Source organism: Manis javanica, chromosome 12 (assembly GCF_040802235.1).
Source record: "Manis javanica isolate MJ-LG chromosome 12, MJ_LKY, whole genome shotgun sequence".
Lineage (NCBI taxonomy): Eukaryota > Metazoa > Chordata > Mammalia > Pholidota > Manidae > Manis > Manis javanica.
This window is the reverse complement of record NC_133167.1, coordinates 97,419,240-97,446,529: the sequence shown is the minus strand read 5'-3', so window position 1 is coordinate 97,446,529 and position 27,290 is coordinate 97,419,240. Positions and strand designations below refer to the sequence as shown.

General features: G+C 44.9%; 2 protein-coding genes across 14 annotated transcripts in view; one reads left to right on the top strand and one right to left on the bottom strand.

Annotated features, from left to right (window-relative positions):
- MTUS1 (microtubule associated scaffold protein 1) overlaps window positions 1-9,673 on the top strand; it is a 129,925-nt gene extending 120,252 nt beyond the window's left edge. For 6 of the 13 annotated variants that reach the window (XM_073219101.1, XM_073219095.1, XM_073219099.1 and 3 more), the window contains 7 exons: window positions 118-223; window positions 1,255-1,328; window positions 1,481-1,576; window positions 4,018-4,134; window positions 6,578-6,675; window positions 7,223-7,461; window positions 7,786-9,673. In XM_073219101.1, the coding sequence (XP_073075202.1) occupies window positions 118-223; window positions 1,255-1,328; window positions 1,481-1,576; window positions 4,018-4,134; window positions 6,578-6,675; window positions 7,223-7,461; window positions 7,786-7,799 (744 nt within the window). In that variant the 3' untranslated portion in view covers window positions 7,800-9,673. Of the gene's footprint in view, window positions 1-117; window positions 224-1,254; window positions 1,329-1,480; window positions 1,577-4,017; window positions 4,135-6,577; window positions 6,676-7,208 lie in introns of those variants that run through there. The other 7 variants (XM_036997049.2, XM_036997041.2, XM_036997059.2 and 4 more) reach the window with 3 other exon arrangements.
- A 360-nt stretch (window positions 9,674-10,033) lies between these two features.
- Window positions 10,034-27,290, bottom strand: part of PDGFRL (platelet derived growth factor receptor like) — a 42,802-nt gene continuing 25,545 nt past the window's right edge. Inside the window, exons 3-6 of the mRNA XM_036997064.2 lie at window positions 18,422-18,573; window positions 12,761-13,054; window positions 11,801-11,940; window positions 10,034-10,424 (exon numbers count right to left, since the gene is read on the bottom strand). Of these exons, the coding sequence (XP_036852959.1) occupies window positions 10,236-10,424; window positions 11,801-11,940; window positions 12,761-13,054; window positions 18,422-18,573 (775 nt within the window). The 3' untranslated portion in view covers window positions 10,034-10,235. The remainder of the gene's footprint in view (window positions 10,425-11,800; window positions 11,941-12,760; window positions 13,055-18,421; window positions 18,574-27,290) is intronic.

Sequence of the window (27,290 nt, the reverse complement as noted above, 5' to 3'; positions counted from 1 at the left end):
TTAGGGAGCCCTGTAACTGGAATGCAAGCTTGTATCTCCTAAGAGTAAGTGCTGCTTCTTATTCTGCCTACAGCTTTCAAGTTCACTTGGTAAACTGCTTCTGTTTTTTTCTTACAGTTCGACCACTTGAATGCTGCCCACGAAACTTCCAAGTTGGAAATTGAAGCTAGCCACTCCGAGAAAGTAGAATTGTTGAAGAAGGCCTATGAAAGCTCGCTTTCAGGCAAGAATGCCTTTCCCTGTCTAATAAGGATAAGATCTAATGGAACCGTGTGATAAGTTTTAAAACGGAGATGATTTTATAACCTTCCCCTCCAGGGACCCCTCGGTGGTGTTCGGTTTGGAGTGTCTCTGGTTTCTTCTGTCATTGCTCGTTGTCAGCAAGTGCCCTTTCCCCGGCAGATGCAAGTAATAGTCTGTCAGAAATGCCAGCCTTTCAGGAAATAGGATGAACTTTTAGAGAACTTCAGGGCCTTTCTGGCATTAGTTGCCCTTTGCCACTCTGGGTCTTGGGGAACTTAAGGTGTCAGTTTAGATCGTGGCCACAGTACAGGAGCCACACAAAGTCCCCCTCTCGCCAGCACCGCTGTGAAATGCAGCTGGCCACTGGTTGAATAAAGATGAGAATCTTTTCTCATGACTGCATCACAGTTGGAAGGGTCAATGTAGAGGGAGAAGAGCGGGAAGCCATTTCTTTCAGAAAACGATCGGCCGCGGAGCTGCAGCCATTAGACTACGCTCAGTGCCTCCTAGGGAGAAGCATGGGGCGGCCTTTAGCAGGGGCCTTCTCATCAGAAGAGCAGAGGTGTCCTGTGAAGTCAGAGACAGTGACATAAAAGGGACTGGCCCAGGGCAGATTTTAGTGCACATTGCCCTTCTTCCTTCCTGCCAGAAGTAGGATTAATTTTAGACTTGTGTTCAGTTCATGAAAGGCCAGTGCAAAGAGCGGGGGAGCTCCAGGCCAGGCGTCCACAGGCCAGGCCAGCGTGTGAGGTCGTGCTCTGAGCAGAAAGCTCTGAGGCCGGGATCTCATGACCCTGACCTCAGTGTTCCCAGTCATAAACTGGGAATATCTGCCCTACTCACCTCATAGGCTAATTTGAAAACAGCCTCGTTTACATAAAAGCATCCTACAAATATAAAGTAACGTCACACCACCTCATAATCAACTGTACATCTCTGTGCTTTAACAGCTATAGAATATAATGATCTCATAGGATGTTATTGTCTCAAAAAAATACCCCGTCTTTCCAGAAATCAAGAAAAGCCACGAAGTGGAAAAGAAATCACTGGAGGACTCACTTTGTGAGAAGAAGGAATCACTAGAGGTAGGTACATCTCAATACCTCACCCCAATGCCCACCAAAAAAAAAAAGTCATCTTTCTTGAGGTTTATGTAGTTTAGGCATGTTTCTGTGTCTATTTGCTTACATCTCTGGTGTCTGTGTGTTAACTTACATTCCATATTTCACTGTTTTAGAAACAAATCAATGATCTGAAGAGTGAAAATGATGCTTTAAATGAAAAGCTGAAATCAGAAGAACAAAAAAGGGTGTCAAGAGAGAAAGCAAATTTGGTAGGTCATGTACTGCATTGCTACTAAAGTTTTCTTCTGCTTGGCTGTCTGTTAGTCAGTTAAGGATTCGGCAGCTAGAGAAGTAATACGGGTCTGGAATCCTTTTCCTATCTTGCAATGAGATTTTAAAATCTGTATAAAATGACTTGTTTACTGGTGTCTTTTTTAAATCCTGAAAAATGAAGCCCAGTATATTGTGAGTAGTCTAAGCCACTAATACCTATAGGAAGACAAGAAAATGACCAATTAGGGTCAAGGTTTTACGTCAAGACTTCACTTTTTTTTTTTTAACCAACTGTTATATTGAGATGTAATGTTCACCCTTTTGAAATGTACACTACAGTCGTTCACAACTCACTGGTATCTAATTCCAGATCATTTTTGTCATCCCCAAAAGATACCCTATATCCGTTAGCAGTCAGTCGCATTCCACGCCCCTGTCCGCACCTCCGCAGCCCTCGGGAACCAACGGCTCCTTTCTGTCTCCACGGGCTTGCCTCTTCGGAACGTTTCACATAAAGGGAATCATGTTACAGGCGGCCTCTTGTATCTGGCTTCTGTCACTTAGCTGAGGTTCTCAAGGTTTCTGCCTATTACAACATTCCTTTTATGGCTGAACAATATTTCTTCATATGGATAATCCTCACTTTAGAAAAATATGAATTCCTCTCAAAAGCACAACTTTCTTTTGCAGTTTGTATCCTTACTCCCTTGCCTTTCTTTGTTTTGTTTTGTTTTGAAAAATTATTGTTTGCAGCTTTCGTCTTTAGTACTACCATTTTTGTCCCATGTTTTTGTGCCCTGAGACTGCAGAAGGGGAGCTTTTTTGCCACTTGAATCTGTTGCCAGCTCACAAAGTCCGTGTGGAGGTCTCTAAGTGAGCTCTTTGCTGATAATGTCATTGGGAGACCCTCTGGACATTGGAATATGATTCAGTGAAATCACATTCAATGAAACCTCAAAGCTATTCTGGAAGATTCTTAGGGAAAGTTAGTGATTTCAAAAAAAACCTAGACTAACATGCAGGTTGTAAACCTTATTAATACTTTTTAAAAATACTAATACTTAAAAAAATTTTTTAGTATTTTACAAAATACCTTTATAAAAAACTAACACATTTTAAAGAACTTCTGGGAGTACAGCAGACTTTGTAAAACTAGGAACGAAACAGATGGAGGAAGGCAGGAATATACTACTTCACGCCGCCTGTGTAGGAGTGTCGAGGCTGGGTGCAAAGGGTAGAGTAAGGCAGGCTGGCAGAGATGTCAGAAAAGTGCAGTGGGAGCAAGGCTGTAAATGCTCCAATTTTTAAAATCAGCAATAGATTATGCTGTTGCCCTTTAGCAAAAACGAGAGAGGATTTGCTGTGTTTAGGGTCAAAAAAATGTGTAAGATGATAACAGTATATGAAACTTAAGACATTTTCAAAAGAGCCCTGGGTCGGTCCCCACCCTGGCCCTTTGCATATCTGGTGTGTTCCACGAGCAGGTCTCGAGTTGTGGAACTGTCTCCTTCTGTGGGGCAGAGGGTTTGAGCAATCCCCAAGGGCCCATTCCCCGATTCTCCCTAAGGGTTGGCGCAGAGCAGTAGCCACTGCTCAGAAGGATCACTGATGATCTAGGTCAGATCTGCTGTGTTTTGACAATTCTTGTCTGTGCAGTTCCCTCATTAAACAGATGGCCAGTAGCTCTTACACTGTTCATTTGTAGCGCACACTGTAGATGGTTCGCTTGAATTTCCAGAAATAACAGCAAGGAGTCAGACATTCACCCTGGCAGTGTGCTCCGAGAGCCTGTCTCCTCTTGTGTAGTGTTCTTTTCGGGTAGAGTTTTAGTAGTGTATGTGCTGTACGCCATGTAGGTGTCAGGGTGTATGGCTGCCCTAGAAATACGGCCAGGCCAGCATAGTCCCGTCATAATAAAAATCCAAAGACTCAGGGCATTATTCTCATTTCCCTTGCTCTCCAGAGACAACAGTATTGTCCATAAACTTACTGCCTCTTCATTCCTGATTATTTTCTGATGTTGGAGAGAACCGTTGTTCCCTTCTCTCCTTCCCACACTGCTGCAGGACTTGTAATTGTCAAATCTCTAGCCAGAGTTCCATTTTGTATTGAAAGCAGTGGTTTTCCAATTGTACTTCCAATAGAATATTTGATGCTACCAATATTTTTTTCCATATTAAGTTACTGATTAATGCATGAAATGTTTGTTGTCTAATGTGAAAGGTTTTACTTCATTCTTACAACTGAAGGCTTTGCGATCAAAGTTATCTTAACCCTTTTCATTTTCACTTCTTTCTTTGAAACTGCTGTGAGAAGGTGGAAGTCTCGGCTTGTTTGGGTAATTTCCAAATGTTACCAAAGACTCTTTATGCTGAGAATTTCAACTATGTGATTGTGGTTAATGATCAGTCACAGCTGTCTCCTCCTGCTTTTCCAGAAAAACCCTCAGATCATGTATCTGGAGCAAGAGTTGGAAAGCTTGAAAGCTGTGTTAGAGATCAAGAATGAGAAACTGCACCAACAGGACGTCAAGTTAATGAAAATGGAGAAACTGGTATGTTTCTTTCAGAGCCTTACAGAATAGAATCACGTCTGAAATAGGATCTGGGCTCTGAATGAGAACTGAGGAGTTAACTGCCTCTTACAGGTACTGGGAATACACAGGACATAAAAGGTGGCATTTTCCTCTCCGTTTGCTCAAAGCTTATTCATTGCTGCCTTCTGAAACATCTTTTTTCAAGAACCATGTAAAGCAACATTCTGTCCTTGGAAAAACCGCAGCAAACAAATCAGGTCCCCATGTCAACGGTCTGTAAATCTTCAGCTGCACAGGAAGAATTTTCCAATAATGTGAAATCCGTGCTTTAATATACCACCAACTCCAGGCAGGTTTCTTAGGCCCCAAACATTTAGATCATAACCGCATTGGAGCAGTGTAGTCTTGCTCTCTAAATTCCTCATGTTGCTTCTTTTGAGTTAGTATGTGATCAAAAAACTGTGCTTTAAGGAAACTAACTCAGTCGGACAAACAGCAAGCATTATGAGAAATGAGGATGAAGTTTGGGTTGCAGCCTCCAGGTCCCAGCAGTAGTGTGTGACCAGTGCCCCCGAATGACGTGTGTGGCCGTGTGCCCGGCGTGCAGTGTGAGCCTGAGCCCAGCCACTAGCAGGAGCCCGGTGTGCAGCAGGGGTGGCAGGGCAGTTCAGGGGCCCCAGCTGGGGCTGAGCCCGACTCCCCACTGTGCCGGCCGCCTTGCACCGCGTTGCCCCTTCTCCCTCCAGCTGTGAGTGACTCATTGTTGCGTTAAGTGGCTCATTCAAACCCAAGCCGGCCCTGGACAATAGGTAGCGCAGAGGTCACTCTTTGTTTGCTGTTCTTTTTTTGGGGGTTGGTGTCTGGTTTTCTTCTAGAAACTAGGACCTCCTTGCAGAGGGGGGTAAAGGTGAAGCCTCCATGCAGCTAGACGGGCACTTTGAGACGGGAGCTCAGGTTTGTGGGGCCCAACCTCGTATGTATACCAGTCCCTGCCCAAGGTCATGGTCCAGCCTGATAATCCTGCCCAGCTGGCAGTCAGTGATGACGCAGACCAAGCCTGTTAACAACTGGTTGCCTCCAATGCCATGCAGGCATTTTCAAACTATCATATTTAATAAGAACAGACTCTCCTATGAAATTACCTACACATTTTAATTTTTGTTGGTCCCCTGAATGTTTCTTTCTCGCCATGGCCACAGGCTCTCGTGATGCCAGTCAGCATTGCCTACGTGCAGAAGAATGGGTTGAAATGGTGACAGGCGAACCCAGGCCTTTGTAGAAAATGAGAGGCTTAGAAAGCAAGGAGGTTTTCCCCGTATGAAAGCTTTGGTGTGAGAACTAGCCCTGCCCTGAGCTCTGTGCCACCCCCAGGGCTCTGTTTCCTCTCCTATCAGATGAGGAATTGGACGAGAGAGACCAATCATGGCCTGGTCTCTAATTCCAGATCTTCCCCCTTCATGTTTTATCTTGAATCCTTTTGAATTTCTGGGAGCTCCGAGGTCCCTTGTTCTTGTGTTCTAGCCTCCTTTTCTTGGGACGTTATTTCACCCAGGGGGCTTGTCCTGAGCATTTTCTGGATACAGGAGATGTTAAGAGCAAGGGGACTCCAACCCAAGGGCCATACCCGGGGCACTGCCGTGACAGGGGCTGAACATCAGTTCTGGGAGCGGGGACATGGCCACCTTGGCAAGCAATAAAATCTTACCTTTAGAAAGCGGGCTGGGATGCAGTCAGCTCTTCCTCATGTTAGGTGAATAAATGTCCTCTGGGGTCTTATCCTTTAATAGCTCAGCTGATCAGTTTGTTCCCCTTGGAAATGCAGCCTGGGCGGGCCCCAGAGCAGACACGTCCCAGGTGCGTGGAGGGAGGGAAGGAGGCTCTCCACAGCGCCCCTTCCCTCGCTGGACGCTCTGCAGAGCCCTGTAAATTGCTGCTTCGTGCAGCGCCCCCCAGAGGTAAATGCTAGACAGTAACCAGAAACCACATTTAAGGCCACCGTGAACGTTGCCGAGAACTGGGAGCTGCTGGCCTACTAGTTTTCACCAAACGTGGGATTTTTTGTTGTCCTTTTTCCTTTTCAAAATTTACTGTAAGCAGCTGTAGTGCCCTGGATAAAGGCGGGGGCTTCCGCTGCTGTTACAACACCTTGAACGTGAAGGAGGCCCGGTTCCCCGGGCTGCCAGGGCAGGGCACCGGACCTCAGGGAGTCCTAAGGCAGCGTGACCCACGGGTGTCAGGGGTCAAGCGGCCTGACAGACATTGGCAAAAAATCCCACCATGCTCTATTTTGCTGCTTTTGATTGTTTTTGCAGGACATCAGTGTATAACTATTTCAATACCTTATTAAACTTCCTGAATTAATTCTCTCCAAAGCATGCATGTATCAGGAATGGGCCTTTGGAAATGAGGGGCTTTCTGGCTTTTTAATGTGTTTACCTGTTGGCATTCTTGTTTATATAAGGTGGCCAGCAACACAGTGTTGGTCGACAAGCTGAAGCGATCCCAGCAGGAGAATGAAGAATTAAAAGCTCGCATGGACAAGCACATGGCAATTTCAAGGTAAATAAAAGGGTCCTGTTTTTCCCCCGAGCTCCTCCCTTCTTTGAACACTGAGTGTGACTTTCCACACGCCACCCAAGTACCTCTTGGGAATCTGAGTGAAGGTACTGATTTCTTCCTGGGAAGTAGGACTATAACCCTTTGTGCTTTACCCCGGTGTTCTGGATGGAATGCTGAGGCCTAAGTGAGCATGCCTTCCCCTGGGGCCCTGGCTCAGCAACGCTGAGAATAATTTCAGAGAATGAGCATCACAAGACCAAATAGGAAGCAGCCGCAAACCTCAGACAGTCATAAGACAGGGGGACTATTCGTGGGGGTGGCACCCAGCCTACTATGAATTTGCCCAAAGTGCAGTCTTTTTCTTTGGCTCACACTTCTGGGATGTCTCGGCCTGTGCCCACCAGCTCTGTGCCAGGACTCTGTTTATTGCAAAGGGATCATGTTTTGGACTTGCAACTTTAAAAACGTAAGAGACTTTTTCAAGTTTTTAAAAAATCCTCCCATGTGGTTTTTCTGGCTCTCTTGTCTTAAAGGCAACTTTCCACAGAACAGGCTGTCCTGCAAGAATCCTTAGAGAAAGAGTCGAAAGTCAACAAGCGCCTCTCCATGGAGAACGAGGAGCTGCTGTGGAAGCTGCACAATGGGGACTTGTGCAGCCCCAAGAAGTCCCCCACGTCCCCTGCTGTCCCTTTCCAGTCACTGAGGAACTCCAGCTCCTTCCCCAGCCCCAGCGTGTCACCCAGATGACGCCTTCCGGAAGCTGGGAGACTGTACGCCTTGTCACAGGTCTGTAGGACTGACCCTGACTCCACCCAGGGAGTGGTTGCTACATCAGCTGACATGTCGTTACTGCCCCAGAACTGGAAAGTCACCACCCCCAGACCTGGCTTCCTGTGGGCCTGGAATCTGGAGGAAGACTTGTGTGACTCAGTCCCAGAGACCTCCTCCCCAAAAGATCTCAGAATCGACCCAGCTGGACACCATTGCACAAAGCACTTACAGAACAAGAGGGTCTTGTTCATTGCCTTTCCCACCTAAGCATAAGGGGAAAAACTCTCAGGGGCCTGTTAAGATAAAGATTTATAACCTTTATAATGTTCCTCACCACAGACACCTTCTTGTGATTTCTACTTCGGTCTGGCTGGGCAATGTGTGAATGAGGTGGGTGTAACAAGTGTCACGTGTCTGACGCTGTCTCCTTTGTTTGCTGTGTATTGAAAGTTAACAGCTGACTCTATCTGGATACGTACAAATCAGATAATAGCCTGTGTATGCATTTCTGCAAAAGCCATAGAAGAAAGAGCAGTAGCAGCTTGAATTATGATTCTCTACCACCAACTTGGCTCAGCCCTTGACGTAGAGGAGAGGTGGTAACAGGAAAGCTTTGACTCGTCTAGGTCTGTAAGTCTCTGTATCCTTCAACTCATTGGCAGTTTCTCAGTGCTTAGCCATGTCAGTTGAGACTAGATTTTGTTTTCTGTAGATTTCTGTCTTACCCCTGTGACACTAATATTATACTATGATCTATCTTCTCAGGCTATCAGCAAATGTAGAACCCTACTTTTCCTAAAAATCTATAAAAGGGCAGAACCCATGAATTGCTTCTGCGTTATTTTTACCTTGATCTCAGCTGCCCTCACAGATTTAAACTGTCATCTCTCCCATTATCATTCTTATTTCATCCTCTTCTCCTTCTTCCCCCATCCAGAGCCACAAAAGCAACCCTTCTACCTCCTTATCTACTCTTCTCTGGGACAAGGAATATGCTTTTCCAGAGGCAGATCATTGTCAAGGTGCTGAATCCACTTTCCAAAAAAAAACCAAGGCCTGGATCTGATAGTTAAAATTTTGGGGAACCTTAGAATAATAGGATTCAGTGCTTATTGAGAAGTACCTGGATTAAAACAGAGATAGAGCATTTACTAGAACAGAAAGTACAGGTAAGTTTCCATGTACCCTAGGAGAAATCTTTCTGTCCTTGGGAAGGCAGCAGAATGGCCAGCCGACGAGGGGATAATGTGGCTTGTCTAACTCCCCTCCAAGTTGCATTTCAATTTCTTTTCAAAATTCATTACCTTCCCCAACTCTAATACTTTGGGGGAGGTAGAAGGAAGAACTGTGGCCTTTCCTGCCTCTCCCCACTTGTGTCAGCATCGTGATGTCAGTATTTACTGCTCTGCGTTGCTGACATTAGATGGTTGTACAAATAACCCCTCTAGTAAGAACAGGTTCAGGATACCAGAGGTGGGTATTTGAGCCATTCTTACATGTACACTGCATAGCAAATTGATGTTCATGATGCATGATTTTTTAGTGATTGTGTCTGAAGTCTTTAACCTGCAACAGTTTATTATGTATGTAACTTTCTATGTTTGCTTCTGATAAATGGGAATGTAGATTCACTGCCACCTCCTGGAATCTCTCTCTGTTCACCCTTCCAAGTTGTTCTCCATGTCATTAGCCAAAGTTGGGTTTGCCATCTATCCCCTTCACGTGGTAAGTCTTGTGCTGTTTCCTGCTGTCTGGGGAAATCAGTCTTACGTAGTGAATACAAAATGTCCTCAGAGGTATGGAAGATAAACAGGAGAGAAGATAGGAAACTGTTTTGTTTCCTATCAAGATTATTTGTTTTTCAAACCAAATATTTCACATAGGATGCAAAATGTCAGCACATCATAAAAATACAGATGTGTAAACAGCTATAGTGCTCAGTTTGTAGTGATGGAAAGTGTATTTTACTTTGATCAAATAAATAATGCTGGAATATTCAATTTAAGAATTGCAACCTCTGCTGTAGTTTGCTCACCACAACACTGTTGCCTGATTTTCATGAGAGCTGATATCTTGTCTCTTACGCTATTTCCCAGGAATTTCCAGTGTAACCACAACATTGGTCATGGACTGAAAGCTGGCTCACAGAGCTAGACTCAGAGCTAAACTATTCTGAATTCCAAGCTGTATGTATTTTGGAAATAAATTTTGACTGATTTTAACAATTTCTGCTGTATAAGGTAAGAAATTTGGAGTAGCTATTAGACTATTTTTGAAGATGGTAAAAAACATGCTCTAGTTACTGAGTGATCTAGAACTTTTGAATATTACGATTTTTAAAACCATATCATAGTTTATATATAATTGAACTGTACATTTTTAGATTCTCAGGTATTGGGGCTGTTACATTAAATAGAATATTAGGTAGAGACCCGACATTGCTGCCAACAAGCCCTCCTGGATGTACTTGGACTAAAAAAATGGGCTACATGCTTGTTTTTTAACAAAAACCTGCTTGTTTAATAGAAATGATTATATAAAGTTGTTTACATATAAGGCTTTTTTTAGTATAAAAACTAGAAATGCATATACATAGGTAAGCAATCAAAAATCACATGCTTTCTGTCAGGAGAGTTAATACTCTGTTAATATCAAACTGAAAGGAAGTTACCCAGTCTATCAGGGTCTGACTCACAAGGCAGGGGTTGGGCACTGATCAGAAGAACCCCCAGAGCTGGTTGTGTGCACTCACGGGCTTCCCATCAGTTCACTGTACGTCACTTTCCATGTCAGGAGAGCTCCACGGTGGTGGCCACTGTGGTTTCTCCTCGAAGGTTCTGAGCGGTGCAAATGTAATACCCTGCATCAGCGGGCTTGAAGCCTTCCACCGTCATGACGCTTTGGGACATTCTCGTGGTGTGCCCGCGTCCTCTGTGGACCAGCCTCCAAGTGTCTTGAATTGTCACCATCCTCTCCTCCTGTTTAAAGGCACCCAGAGGGAGAGAAGCACAGATAACAAGCTGCTATAAACAGCTCCCAAAAGCCCAGCACTACTGAGCATTCTTTTCAAAGTGCAAAATACATGCTTACAAAAAGAATACTTGGTATGCAGAGCTCATGGGAGCTTTTACACAGTAGAATCCATTTTAGGCTGCATAAATGTCTTTATGCCGTCCGTTCTCTGTCCTTTGCATGAGTAACTTTCTACTCAGTTTAAAATATACTCTTTTAGAACTCCGAGAATGGGGAACTGTATGAAGCTTAAAAAACATGGATAAAATTTCACTCTGCTCTCCTCTTCCCATTGCCCACTTGTGTCTCTGGGCTCCGTGGTTCTTATCCACAGACTCTGAAGTCAGAAAGAAGCCCGGAGCACCCACTGTGTGGATGAGGCGGGGCTCCCGATTGTTCAGAGTTGGGACAGGGGCAAACGAGGTTAGTCAGAGATGCCACAGGACTCCAGTGGGAGGGAGGCCGGAGCAAACCTGATGCCCCAGGTCCGACTACTGAGTTCTGCAGAGGGAAGTGGTCACTTTTGAGCTGCTTCCTCCAACTTTGGGGGTAAAAATGCAGTATTTTCTGGATTACTTTAACATGATGGTGATACTAATATTGTTACTAAATTAACACCGTTCCTGCTCATAAAAGACATTTAAAATAATGTAGCTAATGATTTTAAGTGTAATAACACTCTTTAAAAACAAGTACCCAGAAAATACTCTTCTCCAAGGAGTTATGTTCTGCCTACCGCAGCCCTTAAGCCAGAGGCGTCCTGGCTGCTGAGAATGTCTCAGGAAGCCAACCCTCTTCTGGCAACACAGCGATTATTCCATATTGGTAGCAAAGCTGTTTATTTTAGTGAGCAGAACAGGCACAGAGGCTAAAAATGCAGTTGTTGCTTTTATGGGAAGCCTATTTCAAAATGATCTCTGGCCCCACAGCACCTTTCTGCCGCTTGGTGTCTGCTCAGAGCTGCTGGCCTCGGCACACAGCTTCTCCAGGCAATCACACTCCGAGCAGAGCAGGACGTTAATTCTGGGTTGATCAGAGGCCAGTGTAAGACCGAAGGTTGGTGGAGAAAGGGAGGCCCCCTGTCCCTTCTTTCTTCAGGGTTATCAAGAAAAATTACCTGGGAAGAGGCGAATTGCCTAACAGAACAAGTCACTTTTATTCCTGTCCTTTAAAAAAAGCCATTTGTAAATATATTGAAACATCTCAGAAGGAAACAAGCAGGCCCTGGCCCCTACTGCAGCATGTGTACTGCTCCCCCTTCCTAAGTCACTGTCTAAGTCACTGGGAGGCAGGGGACAAAACCGAATGAGAGCAGCAGGCCAGGCCAGTGCAGAGTGCTTACCTTTTGCCCTGGGTAGACCCAGCGGAATTCCACCTCGACGTCAGGCTCCCCAAGGACAGTGCAGAGGACGCTCATATCCTCGCCACCTTCCACGCTGCTGGAGGACGCCAGGATGGTCGTTGACGGAGGGCCGCTGGGCACTGGAAGCAAGCAGGAGACAGGGCGGGGTGAGGCGTCCCCTGAGGACAACAGTGCCGACCCACAGCCATCCTCTTCTCTGGACGGACAGGCCAGGTCGGCCTGCAGCCTGACGCCCCGGCCAGCCTGGGGCTGACTCTGCCCACACCTCTGGCTTCTGTGCAGCCGCCTCTGCTGGTCCAAGGGGCCTGGTCACACTATAAAGGGCCTGAAAGGTACGCCCGGGGAAAGCCCAGAGAAGGTGGATGGGGAGGCATGTGGCTGCACATCCACAGAAGAGGAGAAAGTCAGGGGCTACTCAGGAGGCAGGTCAGGTCAGGGTGGGAGCAGCCAGAGTGTGACTCGGGTCAGTGAACAGGCCAGTGGGGTTCAGGGGATGGTGACGTCACCCAGGGAATGGAGGGAGGAGGAGGACCTGAGCCACAGGGAGTGACAGGAAAGGAGGTGAGAGAGCTGGTGGGGTCCCAAGGCCCTGCACAGAGGGTGAGAGAATAAGAGTTGTGAAGTGGGAGTGGACACATGAGAGACAGGGGTCCCACCCCCTGGGCTGGAGGCACACAAGGGGTGGTACCCCTGGGAAACAGCAGAGTTTGGCTGACAGAGGACATCCTCACCTGCAAGGTTGGAGATACTGGACGATTGCTGATGAATCATAGAGGCAGTACCGGAGCAAGTGATGGATTTGGAGAAAACGTGTCAAGGGGGAATGGGGTCGGGAGCCCAGGAAGGGAAGTAGAGCCTCTAGGAGTCGTTAAGAACAGTAGTACCCGTGTGACCTGCTGGAAGGGGCTGAGACGGAGGCACAGTCCGGAGCAGGCTTACCTTCCACATAGAGCAGTTGGTACTTGACAGAGATCTGAGACGTGCCCCCAGCCTCCGCTTTGCAGTAGACCACCCCTTGCTGGTCAGAATGGGGCTGCAGATACACGAAGCCTCTCTTCATGTCATAAAGGATGTCCGTCCCATTGGCCGGGATCTCCTTGGCTGGGAACTCCCTGTGGAGCGTGACTTTGGCTGACAGGACAGTTGCTCGACAAGGAACCACAGCCTGTCTGTCCGGGTGCAGGTAGACAACATCAAAGTAACTCGGAGAAGGTACAAAGAGCTCTCCTTTCTCTGCCAAGGGAGAGACATGCTGCTTATTCTGGGGAAACAGGCACGCCTTTAAGGATGCTTACGTTCAGGGCACAAAGATGAGAGCGGACTGGCAAAACCCTTGGAATACTGAGTCCTTATCAATAGAAATGCTTTTCCTTTCTTTGGAAGAAGGATGTTATTCCCATCTCCTTAAAGGAAGCAAAATAGGAAGCCTGAAGCGGGCCCACGGATTGGCCCCAGTGAGGAAGCAGGCAAGGATGCTGACTTCCTTACATTAAGAGCAGATTTGAACCTGTAAACAATCTGCTGCTGTGCCTCTGGAGAAATTAGCCCATAGCCTCTGCTCAGGGTGCTGGCATCCTCACCCAGCCCAGAGGACCTCGTTCCTGCCAAGGTCAGAGGAAGGGGGGACAAGAAGGGACAGATGAGGAACCTGCTCCTCTCAGGTTCTTGGCGGCCCCTGGGCTGGGGACTGTCAACTCCTCTTCCCACTGAAGTTGCTCTGGCTGCTCATAAATCTCTGCATGGTGGCGTTTCCTCTTACAGCAGGGAGAGAAATTAGGACTGGCTTAACCATATTCCCTCAGGACAGTCAGGGACTCTGGGTTTGGTTTTTGGCATTGCACATTAAATCCTTTGGTTTTCTGGGTCATTCTGCAAGGGGGAATATTATAGTAATTGCTGAGAGAAATCTCTGAGCTAACCACACTCCAGCCTTTGTTAACTTGTTTTCCATGCTTTTTTTCTGCAATGTTCCTGAAGCAAGTCATTACTCTTGGCTTGCTCCTTCACTAGCCTACTTTGTGCCACCATCGTATGGTGTTTTAGGTTGTGGACAGGATTCCTGGACACACCAAATTTCTTCGCGGGCCCAGAGTTCTTTGGTTACAAGTACTAAGTTTGTTTTATCCTCAAGGTCTTCCCCTGACTCTAAGAAGTAGTATGTCAAAGAGACTGAAAAAGACACAAATAAGTGGAAAGCTATTTCATCAGCGTGAATTGGAAGAATTAATATTGTTAAAATGGCCGTCTTGCCCAAAGCACTCAGATTCAATGCAATCCCCATCAAAATACCAATGGCTTTTTTCACTGAACTAGATAGAGCAAATAATCCCAAAATTTGTATGGAACCAAAACATGCTGAATAGCCCAAGCAATCTTGAGAAAGCAGAAGTTGGCAGTATCACTCAGGCTATACTACAAAGCTACAGTAATTAAGACAGTATGGCACAAGAACAGATACACAGACAGAAATAAAGCCACACATAAGTGATAGAGGCAAGAATATACAGGCAAGAATATACAACTGGAGAAAGCACAGTATCTTCAATAAATGGTCCTGGGAGAACTGGACAGCTACATACAAAAGAATGAAGTTGGTTCATTGTCTTACACCATACACAAAAATCAACTCAAGACCTGAAACCATAAAACTTTTGAACATCAGCCTTAGAACTTTTTTCTGAATTTGTCTCTCCAGGCAAGAGAAACAAAAGCAAAAACAAACACCTGGGACTACATCAAACTAAAAAGCTGCTCACAGCAAAGAAAACCCCCCAAAAGATGAAAAGACAACCTACTGGTTGGAAGGAGCTAATATCCAAAATACATAAAGAACTCATATAACCCAACTCAAAAATGGGCAGAGGACCTGAGTATATGTTTTTCCATTTACAGATGCCAACAGACAATAAAAAGATGCTCAATGTCACTAGTTCTCCGGGAAATGGAAATCAAAGAGCTAATTATCACACGAGTCAGAGTGGCTAACATCAACAGGCATACACTAACAAGTGTTGGTGAGGATGGGGGGAGAAAAAGGAACCCTCGCACACTGCTGGTGGGATGGCAAACTGGGGCAGCCACTATGGAGAACAGTATGGTGGTTTCTCAAAAAACTGAAAATAGAAATACCAAGTTACACAGCAGTTCCACTTTTGGAAATTTACCTGAAGAAAAACAAAGATACATGTCATGTTTATCACAGCATTATTTGCAAGAGCCAAAGAATGGAAGCCACCTGAATATCCACTGATAAATGGATAAAGATGTAGTACATCCTACTATGTAGTAGGATAACACTCAGCCATAAAAAAGTGAAATCTTGCCATTTGCAACAGCATGGATGGACTTAGAAGGTATTATGCTATGCAAAGTAAGTCAGAAAGACAAAAACCATGATTTCACTCATGTGGAACCCAGGAGAAACGAACAATTGAAATAGACTCAGAGGACAGACTGGTAGTTGCTAAAGGGAAGGGGGCTGGGAATGGAGAAATAGGTAAAGGGGTAAACATTAGAACGTTTGCTGTCATGATCTGAGTGATGGTTACATGAGGATATATGCACATGGCAGAATTCACTGGGCTGTACCCCTAAGATCTTTGCATGTTCCTCAATATAAATTAGAATCAGCAATAATATGGAAGAATAAAAACAAAAGTATTCATGGCTCTGTGTGTCTCTGAGGCTTTATCAGACTGGGGGATTTGTGCCACTTCATGGTGAACTGACTTGCTTCCTTCGCCCCTGTTGTGCTCACACCCATGTGCTCACACAGAGTGAGTGGGGTGTGTCACTTAATCTCTGTGCGTCAACATGCCAATTTATAAAGAGAAGAAACTGGAGTGGTAAAGATATCTTGTTAGCAAAATCACTTAAGGAATTTATGATAAGATTTATCAGCAACTTTTAAGGTTTCATAGAGAAAACTGAACCAATTGAGCAAAGAATGATCATAATTTCAGAACCCCAAAATGTGGTTTTCCTTCTTGCACTATAATAAATACATGCTTGGAAAGCCTTGACCACACCGGTTTCTTTAGCAAACAGGAATTATATAGTTGCATTCAGTAGATTCCATCTACAAGAGGAAAAAGTGTGAAGTTCATTTAATTTTTAGATTACATGTGCCCCCTGCAAATATGTTTGTCATTAAATGACAACCATTAAGAAAAACTAAACACATGGAAAACACAATTAAAGTTAATAGGCTATAAACTAAAACCCAAATAACTTCCATATTTCATGAAGTGTTTCCTTAGTATGGTTTTACTACATATGAAAATGGGAGCCCAAGTTGTTTTTACTATGAGAAAGCCTTCCTGCTGGTCACGTTCTCCTTGATCTGGGTGGCAATTAATATGTGTATGTTCCTTTGGGGAAATTTTATTGAGCTGTAGACTTCTATGTGTTTTTCTTTGTGTATATTTCTGTAAACACTAAGGGAAAGAAAGCAAGCCCTCTGAGTACCTCCTGAATAAAGGTGGCCATTGCTTAATCAACAACTGCACAAACACAGAATGAAGCTTCAGAGTTTACAATCAAACTGTAGGAAACAATGAACATAATGAATGGCAGACATTTCTGTGTGTATCGGGGAAGCGCATATTCTGAAAGCGTCCAGAGCAAGTAGCCAGCCTAACAGCCCGTCTGGATTTTGCAAACCCACCCAGGTCTGAGAAGATAAATTGCTAAACCCTGTACTGAAAATCCACCTGGGTTCTCAGTGTTGAGGAATGAGGAAATGATACAGCACGTTAGGTCACATACCTTTGTGATCCAGGTTCCTTGAAAGTTGGAGTAAATACTTACATTTTAGCCCTCCTTTGGTTCACTAAAAGGCTCCCATGAATTAAACAGTAACTGCCTCTAAAACTTGGGAGAGAACCCTTGACTCTAAAGGGACACTGCTCGAGGGAGGTCTTTAGTCCAAAAACCAGTATTTTAGGAAGACACCTAATTATGGCAATCTGTATTCTGCAATTTGAAACATGGTATCAGCCCCTGAGCAGAATCACAGGCTCTTCTAAGTTTTAATTAGTTGCCTTTTCCACTGTGGCCTCCCAGTGGGGTAAAACACTAAGGGCACATGGGCACTTTTGTGTAGCACATTTCAGAATGGGGATCAGAGGGGATTACCTATGAACAACTGTTAGCAGTGCTCCTGACACCAGATATACTAGCTACTGCCTGTCCATCTACCATCCATCACCTAGAACGGGTTGGGGCAGAAAAAATACTGGGTCCCAGGTCAGAAAAACGTGGGTTGTTTCTTTGCCCCTGTAAGTCACAGAACATCGAACAAGTCACAGAACATCGAACAAGTCACCTTGGCCTTTCAAGTCACAGCATCAGCTAGGGGTGCTGTGGAAATGGAATGAGGTACACTTGCCTCCAGACTTGTAGACTGTTCTGCTAAGGCATCTTCTTGCTGGAGGGGAGCTATCTGGGCTGGAATGGAAAATAGATTTTGCTAAAGCATTCACTAACGGCCAGGGATAGATAATAAGGTCATCTGAGCCACAGACCTAAGTCACCGGAGGTCTGAAGGGTAGGCGGGTTCAGGATGTTGACAAATCTCACAAAAGCCCCTTACAGATACGAGGGAGCATTCTGGCTCCCTGAAAAATGCCTTAAACAAGAGCAGCACCGTGGGGTGGCCTTTATAAGATTCCTGGAAGCTGGCCCTGACCTCTGGCCCTTGTTGAGTGCCACCCCAGACTTCAGGGTCTGGAGATCTCTGCAGATGAAGGAAGCTGAGAAGCTAGTCTGCAAGGCTGGCTTCCCCAAGTGCACGTTTCCCCTGGCAGAAACATACCTGTGCACTCAGAAGCATTCTCCACCCTGGCCTGCACGTTCTCAGGCAACTCACTGGGCCTGGGATTGGGACTGGAGCCACAAGGGCTGCCTTTGGGAATCCTGCCCCCAAAACCTGAGCAACTTGTACTCAGAAGAAAAAAGGCAAGGAGGCTTTGAGCCCAGCATCCCCTAACGGTGGAGGTTCTAGACTGAGCCCTGTGCTCTCAGGACCTAAGATGATCTAAATCCTCAGCGAGCGCTGTCCAACAGTGGGGCACTGTGTCAGGGTGGGGGGATGTTCCCTGCCTGCAGCATCCAGCAGGTTAGCCACTAGCCCCGTGTAGCAGTGAATGATTTGAAACATGGCAAGGGCCACTCAGAAACTGAGTTTCTAATTCTGAGTGACTGAGTAATTAAAATTGAGTAATTTTTTTAAATTCCCCTTTAAATAGTCACACACACAACAGTCTAGTGGCTGCCACACTGGACACACAATAGACTCTGGAATCAGACAGTTCTGGATTCAAATCCTAGTGCAACCATTGACCTGCAGTATGACCTTAAGGACTTACTTAATCTCCCTGAAACTCCACTTTGCCATTGAAAAACATGAAAACGATATTGGTATTTACCCTGAAGGGGTTTTGTCAGACTTACACAAGGTAATTGATGTAAATCGCTGGGCCCAGAGCCTGGCAAACAGTGAGGGCTCTGAATGCCATTACTGAGCTTCAGCATCCAGTGGGAACCTTCATCTGGGCCCAGTCCAGAAGTTGGCAGAGTTCCGCCGGCGCACCATGTTACCTGTGAAGAAGACGTAGGTGGAGCCTGTTTTGGCCTCGTCCCTCCTGCATACGTATCCGTTGCAGAGCTGACCCCAGCAGCTGAATTCGCCCGTGTCCGCCGCAGTGGAGTTGACCAGGGTCAGCTGGCCGTGGCGCTCGTGCTGCCTCACACTGCCAGGGAAGCAGAGCCAGGTCACAGCTGGGCCAGCGGCCTTGCAGCCCCCCTGCTCCGGGGGTGCCGGCATGGAGACCCCTCCCCCCCCCCCCCGTGGTTCTGCACCGAGTACCCTCCCTTCCCATGGCACAAACTGATAAAAGCGTGCTTGGGGGAGAAAGTGTGAGCAGGGGAGGGAGGCCGAGAGAAAAGCCTTTCCTAAACTGAGGAATCTCCCCCACATATTTTATGTTTAGTACCCCCTAAACAATAAATCTGGGCAGAGCACACAGTAAGGATTCCCTAGAAATGGGTGACTTGAACCATAGGGTGTGAACTGGAAAGAGCTTGGAAAGCAGGCATCTAGCCACCAGTATTGCAGATAAGGACACTGAGTCTCGGTAGAGAGGACTTCCTTGTGACCGCAGCTGGCGAACACCGAGTACATGACTTAAGTGTGCAGTGAACACTACTCATTAGAGAAGAAAATGCATGTAAAGGCCTTCATGCCATGCCTGGTTGCTTGTAGTATCCTAATTGTAGTTTAATCACATATAACTGCAGATTCCTAATCACTGTGAACACCATAATGACAAATGGCACACACCCAACATTGGGGATGTTAGCACAGCAAATAAAAACCCGTGGACCTCAAGGATATTACAATCCAGTTAAGGAGTTAAAACTAATGCACATGGAAAGATCAGAGAATAACTAAAGGGGTGCTCACAGCCAGAACAATAGGCATTCTGAGAAAGGATTCATCACTGCGGGTTGAAAAGGTTGAACTTTGAGGAGGAAGTCAGCCAAGCTGGACTTTTAAAGGCATGGGTGGGAGGGCTGGGACAGCAGGGGGCCAGAGGCAGTGAGCTCACTAGCTCAGGAAGCTGCAACCCCATGGGGGAGGGCGGCTCACTTCCCTGCCGTGGCCCAGTGCATGGTGGGTGGAAGGCACTCAGTCATGATTTAGAGATTTAATCCATCAATTCCAGAAGGAGACGGAGGGGTTGGAGAGGGAGGCATGGGGCATAGGGTTGAGAACAGTGAGGGGGCATTCACGTCACTCCCCAGGCAGCAGGCACCAGCCTCAGGTCTGGAGGTGGGATGCGATTGGCGCATCCTGGCCAGGGCCCAAGGGAAGAAAGTAGGGGTGAGAGAGGCAGGGGCAGCAGGGGGAGGCTGTCACTGCCATGAACCTCTGCTCTGGGTGTTGGCCGTGCAGTGGAAACAAAGCCAGGGAATGATTTCTTGGGGAAAATTTATGGCCGACTGGTTGTAAGAGGTAGAAGAAGAGCTGCATCAATGCTGACCAATTTGCATTTCTGTGTCACAAAGAATCTCTGGGGTCTTAACTGACTGCAATGAACAGTCAAGAAGAGAAAGATTGGGATAAGCAAAAGAACAGATTCATCATTGGAGATTTTGAATCTGTGATGAAATGCAAGTCATTTAAGTGTGGATGTTGTGTGAGCCCGGAGGAGATAAAACAGCACAAGATGTGTTCTTGGGGGCATCGTCTAGACAGGAGTAAGAGCAGAAGCTAAAGGAAGGCATGAACTCAAAAGGGAAAAAGTGTAGACAGAGAAGAGAAGGTTGAGGGCAAAATCTAGAGGCAAACCAGGGGCCAAGAAGAGGTCGTCAGATGGGAAGGAAGAATCGGGAGGGAATCATCAAGGAGAAAGATTCCCGAAGTTGATGCTTGAAAGTATAAGATGCCTTTAAGAGAGATTCATGACCCCCCCCACCACACACACACACTCTCTCTCTCTCTCTCTCTCTCTCTCTCTCTCTCTTCATCGGGCCAAACAAGTCTGCAGTGCCCACCAAAAGAACAATTCCAGTTGTGAGAATGCAGCTGGATTTCAGATAAAAAATGGAGACAAAAAGGAGGTGCAGGTCTTCCCAGGTGGCCCATACCCGGCCACATCCCCATAAACTCAGAACTGGGGTACAAAATCAGTAAATAACCATACTGAACACCTTCTGTGAGCCCAGTATTTTCTAGCACTGTGGTGATTAAAGTTCAAGATGCCATTCCCACCAGGAAGACACTTGGGCCCATAAAAATGTAGCAGTTGGGAATGACCCTGCCACTACCCTCGATCTGCACGCTGTATCTTTAGCAGGTTTGGGGGTGGAAGGAAGGAAATGCACTGGAAAACATTTCTGGATTTTTCCACCCCCTCTTGTATGCAAACAATATGGAACAGGAAACAAATTATTTAGCAGGATTACAGTTTAAATGCCTGGATTTAAAATATCCATTTCTACTGATGGTGTCACTTGGTCCAGGTGGCAACTTACCCTGGGTGTTGGAATATGACCCGAGGCCTCTGGGGGTGGAGTGTCCATGAGACAGGGTTCACTGAGCCCTGGGGAGCACTATTGGGAGATGCTTTACCCGAGGACCCTCCCCCCTCCAGCCTTCTCTCGTAACCATTTAACCGTCCCCAGGGATGAAAGAATGGAAGTTGGAGTGGAGCAAAAAGATGTGCTACAACAGAGTACCCCAAAAGGTATAATTAAGATCAGCAGAATCTCCAGCACGTCAGCTCACCTTACGTCTTTTCCCCTAAACTTGCACTTCCAGACCTGATCCATGGATAAGTCCAGGATTCAAAGAGTGGTTGTTCAAAATTTAGGGTGTGTGTGGGGTGTGTGTGTGTGGGTGTGTGTGTGTGTGTCTCTCTCTCTCTCTCTCTCCCAGTGGGTTCCCACGGCCTTGACAGAGTCCACCCCCTTTCACAGAGGCCTGGAGCATCCTGCATGTCGCCTAGCCTGTGTTCTTCCTGAGGGGCCCTGTGTCATGGAACGGCACCAAGGAGGGGCCCACAGCTCCCAAAGTCATCTCACCTGGGGCAGTGACCAGGTGACGATAGTGAGGCACATGCTCCTGTCCTTCCCCTGGACTCTGCAAACCAAGGGCAGGAGGTGAGTCCTGGGCTACAGGATTAGTCATTTGTCCCGTAAGCACTTAATGTGTGCAAAGTAAGTGGGAGGTTCTGGAGCGGAGAGGAGGGACGCAATGATGCCTAAAGAACCGGCGCTCAGGCTCCCTGTTCCAAAGGGCCGTGGAGTTCCATGGAGGGAAACCAGGAAAAACTTTAAGGCTGAGAGACTCCTGGGAGAAGAGGAGGATTACACCACACACAACGTCGGGGGCATGTGTTCCAAAGGAAGGAGATGCCCTGCAAGGAGACAAAGGCAGGTTTGGTGCATAACAGAGAGATGTCCGACTGCAACACAGGTGGGCAGAGGACCATGGTGACAGGCTGCATCACGTGAGACACAAGATCACAGGCTTTGGCATCACAGTGATGGGGTTCAAATCCCAGCTCCCCGTGACTTTCAGACTCCTTAGCTGGAGCTCGAGGCTTCCAGAGTTTGACCACACCTACCTCTAGACTTGTAGTAACAGCAGTAGTTAACACGGAGTGCTGGGCATTGTATGTACTAAGCTCTTCAAATAAGTGCAAGACGAGAATAATGCCTAGATCATTAATGCTTAAGACATTTTTAGATGTTAGGATAATGGTCCTCCTCGGTTCTCCCAAGCACATTAGGATGCAGGTACTACTTTTCCTCTTTCAGTGATGCGGACACTGAAACTTAGAGAAGTACCTTGTCCAAGGCCTCCCAACTAGGAATGGTAGGGCTTCTCATCCAGTGTCATGTAGACCCAGGTTAAGAATGTTTGTAAAAGAAAAAGGCATGATTTTCATCCTACCAACATGAAATGAACTGACGGAATTGTGACAGAGAGGGTGCCTCTAACTAGCTCGCAAATCCTATCAAATATAGTCATATAGAAACACACACCACAAATACATGGAAGAGCTAATTAAATGAACTCAATATTATTCATGATACTCCCATTTCTATTTAAATGGACAAGTGACCATTCAGTAAGTAATTGACAGAAACATTAAGGAAGGCAGGAAAATGACTAGTATTTAAGCATCTATTATATAACTGACAGGACCCAAGACACACATCACTTTTTCTCAATCCCATGAGATGGCAATGATGAAAACACAATCATAGCCAAAACTTAAGTAGTGCTTAATATGTGTTAAGCCCTGCTTGAAGCTCTTTATACATTTTGAGTGATTTCATCCTCACAACAGCTTTGCCATTCTTGTAGGGGAATAAACTGAGGCCAGACAGGTTAGGTGACTTTCCCAAGTAAATGTTGGAGCCACAAGAAAGGAATGTGAAAGCCAGTTCAATTTCCCAGGGCCTCTCAGCTACAGGAACACAGAGATTGTGCTTTGGAGACTCTTACTGGCGTCCCCTGACATGAGACAGAAACATAAGGACTATGGAAAAAAGATGCAATCAAATATCCTCCTTATTGAACATTCAAAATTTATTTAGCTTCTACCACTTGCTGGGAACTGTGCCAGGCATCAAGGGGACATGAAGATTCATGTGTATTTGCTTGTCCACATCTCAAGGGCTTGTTCAGAGCCCATGTTGATGCTAAGACTCCTTTGGAGAATGTGTTAGGAAAGAACTGCTCCGTGATATGCTGGGAATGGAGCCATATCAACAGAGCACAAATCCCAGTAAACAGACAGCTGGGTAAAATGGATCAAAGCTCCACAGTTTATGATTTTTTAAAAGAAGAAATATGTATGAGAAACTAGTAGAGAGCCAAGGAACTTCAAAGTAAACATGGGTTCCAATATCAGAAATTAAGCTGAAATATTGCGGCCTACCCACCTACCTGTGTCTCGCTTCCCACCCCATCTGTGTCTGAGGACTACCCAAGGACCTCCTCAAAACCCTTCAATATAATGACAAATTTCCTATCCTAACAGGTTATGTTAATGTAGGTGAAATGGGCCTTGCCTCTTTTCTACTACAGTGACTCATGCAAGATTCTCCTGTATTATTCAAAAAGAAATTATGGGGGGATCAAGATGGCAGAATAAGAAGATCCTGAATCCACCTCCTCCCATGGACGCACCAAAACTATAATGACATATAGAACAACTCTCTGAGAAAGACCTAAATGCTAGCTGAATAGCTCTTCCACAACTAAAGATAAAAAAATCTGTCTTCCATCAAACCAGGTGGGAAGAGCAGAGATGCAGGCTCGCCAGGACCCATATCCCCAGCCCCATGATAGCCAAGCAAGAGGGCTGTCACCAACAGGGCGGTCCTTCCTGAGGAGCAAAGGGTTCAAGCCCCACCTCAGGCACCCCGGCCCAAAGACCTGCACCAGGAAGACAGGTCCCCATGACATCTGGCTTTGAACATCAGCGGAGCTTAACTCCAGGACAGCCCGCGAGCTCTAGAAAACTGCTCTTAGGAAACTTACAGTTTCTTACAGAAACTTTGCTCTTAAAGGGCTCATGCACAAATCTACTCACTCTAAGACCCACCAGGTTTGAAAGGCACCTGCAACCATTGAAATAGGAGCCCTCAGGCAGCACATATGCAGTTGCCTCCAGGGCACCTGCTTCTCATAGAAATGAGGGATTGAATTTCTGGTAGCACAGGACACACCTACACAAAGCTACTCCTTCAAAACCAGAAGACATTGCTGACCTACCTAATACATAAAAGCAAATACAGAGAATCAGGCAAAATGAGGAGACAGAGGAATATGTTCTAAATGGAAACATAAGACAAAAACCTCAGAAAAAGAGCAGAATGAGATGGAGATAAGCAATCTACTGAGTAAAGAGTTCAAAGTAATGGTCATAAAAATGCTCACCAAGCTCAGGAGAAGAATGAATGAAGACAGAGAGAATTTCAACAAAGAGATAGAAAATATAACAAACAACCAGAGCTAAAATACAGTAACTAAAATGAAAAATACACCAGAGAGAATCAGCAGAAGGGATGATGCAGAAGAAGAGATCAATGATCTGGAAGACAGGGTAGTGGAAATCACCCAAGCTGACCAGCAAAAAGAAAAAAGAATTATAAAAAAAATGAGGACAGTTTAAGGGACCTATAGGACACCATCAGGAACACTAACATTCACACTGTAGGAATCCCAGGAGAAGAGACAAGGCATAGAGAACCTCCTTGAGGAAATAATGGTTGAAAACTTCCCTAACGGGGGAAAGAATCAGACAGCCAGATTCAGGAAGCACAGAGAACTCGAACAAGATGAATGCGAGAGGTCCACACCAAGACACTCTATAAAGAAAATGTCAAAAAAAATAGCTAAAAAGAGAATCTTAAAGCAATGAGTTACATACAGGGACCCTCATAAGAGCATCAGTTGATTTTCAGCAGAAACTTTGCAGGCCAGAGAGTGACACGTGATATTCAAAGTGCTGAAAGCAAAAACCTAAACCAAGGCTACTCTACCCAGCAAGGTTATCATTCAGAATTGAAGGAGAAATAGTTTGCCAAAGAAACAAGGAGTTCATCACCACTAAACCAGTCTAACAAGAAATGTTAGTGGGGCTTCTTTAGGCAGAAAAGAAAAAAGCATAATGAGAAGCAAGAAATTTATGAAAGGAAAAATCTCACAGGTAAAAGCAAACATATAGTAAAGGTAACGGATCAACCACTTATGAAACTAGTATGAAGGTTTAAAGAGAAAAGTAGTAAAATTAACTATACCTACAATAATTATTAAAGGGATACACAAAATAAAAAGATGTAAAATATGACATCATATACATAAAATGTGGAAGGGGGAGTAAAAATGTAGTGCTTTTAGAATTACAGGCCAACAAATTGGACAACCTAGAAGAAATGGACAAATTCCTAGAAACATACAATCTCACAAGATGAATCAGAAATAGAAAATCTGAACAGACCAATTATTAATAATAACACTGAGTCAATAATCGAAATACTCCCAACAGAATTCCAAGACCAGATGGCTTCACAAGTGAATTGTCCCAAATATGTAGAGAGTTAATGCCTATTCTTCTCAAACTATTTCAAAAAATTCAAGAGGAATGAATGCTTCCAAACATTCTACAAGGCCAGCGTTACCCCTGAACCCCAAACTTGACAAAACAACAAAAAAAGAAAATTACAGGCTAATATCCCTGATGAACATAGATACAAAAATTCTCCACAAAATATTAGCAACTGAATTCAGTAATACATTAAAAGGATCATACACCATGATCAAGTGGGATTTATTCCAGGGATGCAAGGATGGTTCAGTATATGCAAATCAATGTGGTATACCACATTAATAGAAGAAAGGATTAAAATCAGATGATTATCTCAATAGACACAGAAAAAGCATTTGACAAAGTTCAACATCCATTTATGTTAAAAACCTTCAACAAAGAGGGTAGGCATAAAGGGAATACACCTCGACATTAAAAAGGCCATATATGAAAACCCCATAGCTACCACCATACTTACTGGTGAAAAGCTAAAAGCTTTTCCTATAAGATCAGGAACAAGATAAGTATGTCCACTCTTATCACTTTTGTTCAACATAGTACTGGAGGTTCTAGCCACAGAGAAATCAGACAAGAAAAAGAAAAGGCATCCAAATTTGGCAAGAAAGAAGTACAACTGTCACTATTTGCAGATGACATGATATTATGTATAGAAAGCCCTGAAAACTCCACCAAAATACTATGGGAACTAATAAATTAATTCAGCAAAATTACAAGATACAAACTAATGCACAGAAATCTGTTGCAATTCCATATCCTAAAAATGAACTAGCAAAATGAAAAATTAAGAAAACAATCCCATTTACCACTGCATCAAAAAGAATAAAATGCCTAGGAATTTAACCAAGGAGGTGAGAGACCTATACTCTGAAAACTATATGACATCAGCAAAAGAAACTGAATTTGACACAAATAAATGGAAGCATATATCATGCTCATGAATTGGAAGAATTAATATTGTTAAAATGGTCATAATATCCAAAGCAATCTACAGATTCAATGCAATCCCCATCAAAACACCAGTGGCATTTTGCACAGAATGAGAACAAATAAGCCTAAAATTTGTATGGAATCACAAAAGACCCCAACAGCCAAAGCAATCTTGAGAAAGAACAAAGCTCAAGGGATCATGTGCCCTGGTTTCAAACTGTCCTACAAAACTATAGTTATCCAACAGTATGACACTAAAACAAAAACATGGATCAATGGACTAAAACAGAGAGCCCCAAGATAAATCTATGACAAAGGAGACAAAATATACAATGGAGAATATATCATCTTTTCAATCAAAAGTGAGTGTTAGGAAACCTGGAAAGCTATAAGCCAAAGAATGAAAATAGGTAACTTTTTTATACCATATAAAAAAACTCAAAATGAATTAAAGACCTAAATGCGAGACCTAAAACCATATAACTCCTACAAGAAAGAACAGCTTTCTTGTTGCATAAGCCAACTGCAGTTGTCTTTGAACACACCAGTTAGTGTCACAACGGGGCAGAGAATCCCTAAGGAATCCTGGGAAGAGAATCTGGCAGGCTTCTCACTGTGCAAGGAAAGTGTGTGTCTGTTACTTCCAACACAAACCAAATCCTGACCAATGAGTGACTGAGAGGAAGTTATGGTGATGCAGGAGATAACTGAGATGTGCACTCATCACCTAAGAGAACCTCAGCAACAGCAGATAAATCACTGCTGTCACATCATTTTGACAAGATCTTTTAAACTTGGTAGCCAGATGATTCCGATATATGGGGTTATTTTTGTGGCAGTTCTAATCTTACCAGGTAGATCAAGCCCATGGGCACTTCTCTGTGGGTAACAGGAAAAAATCTGCCAGCTCC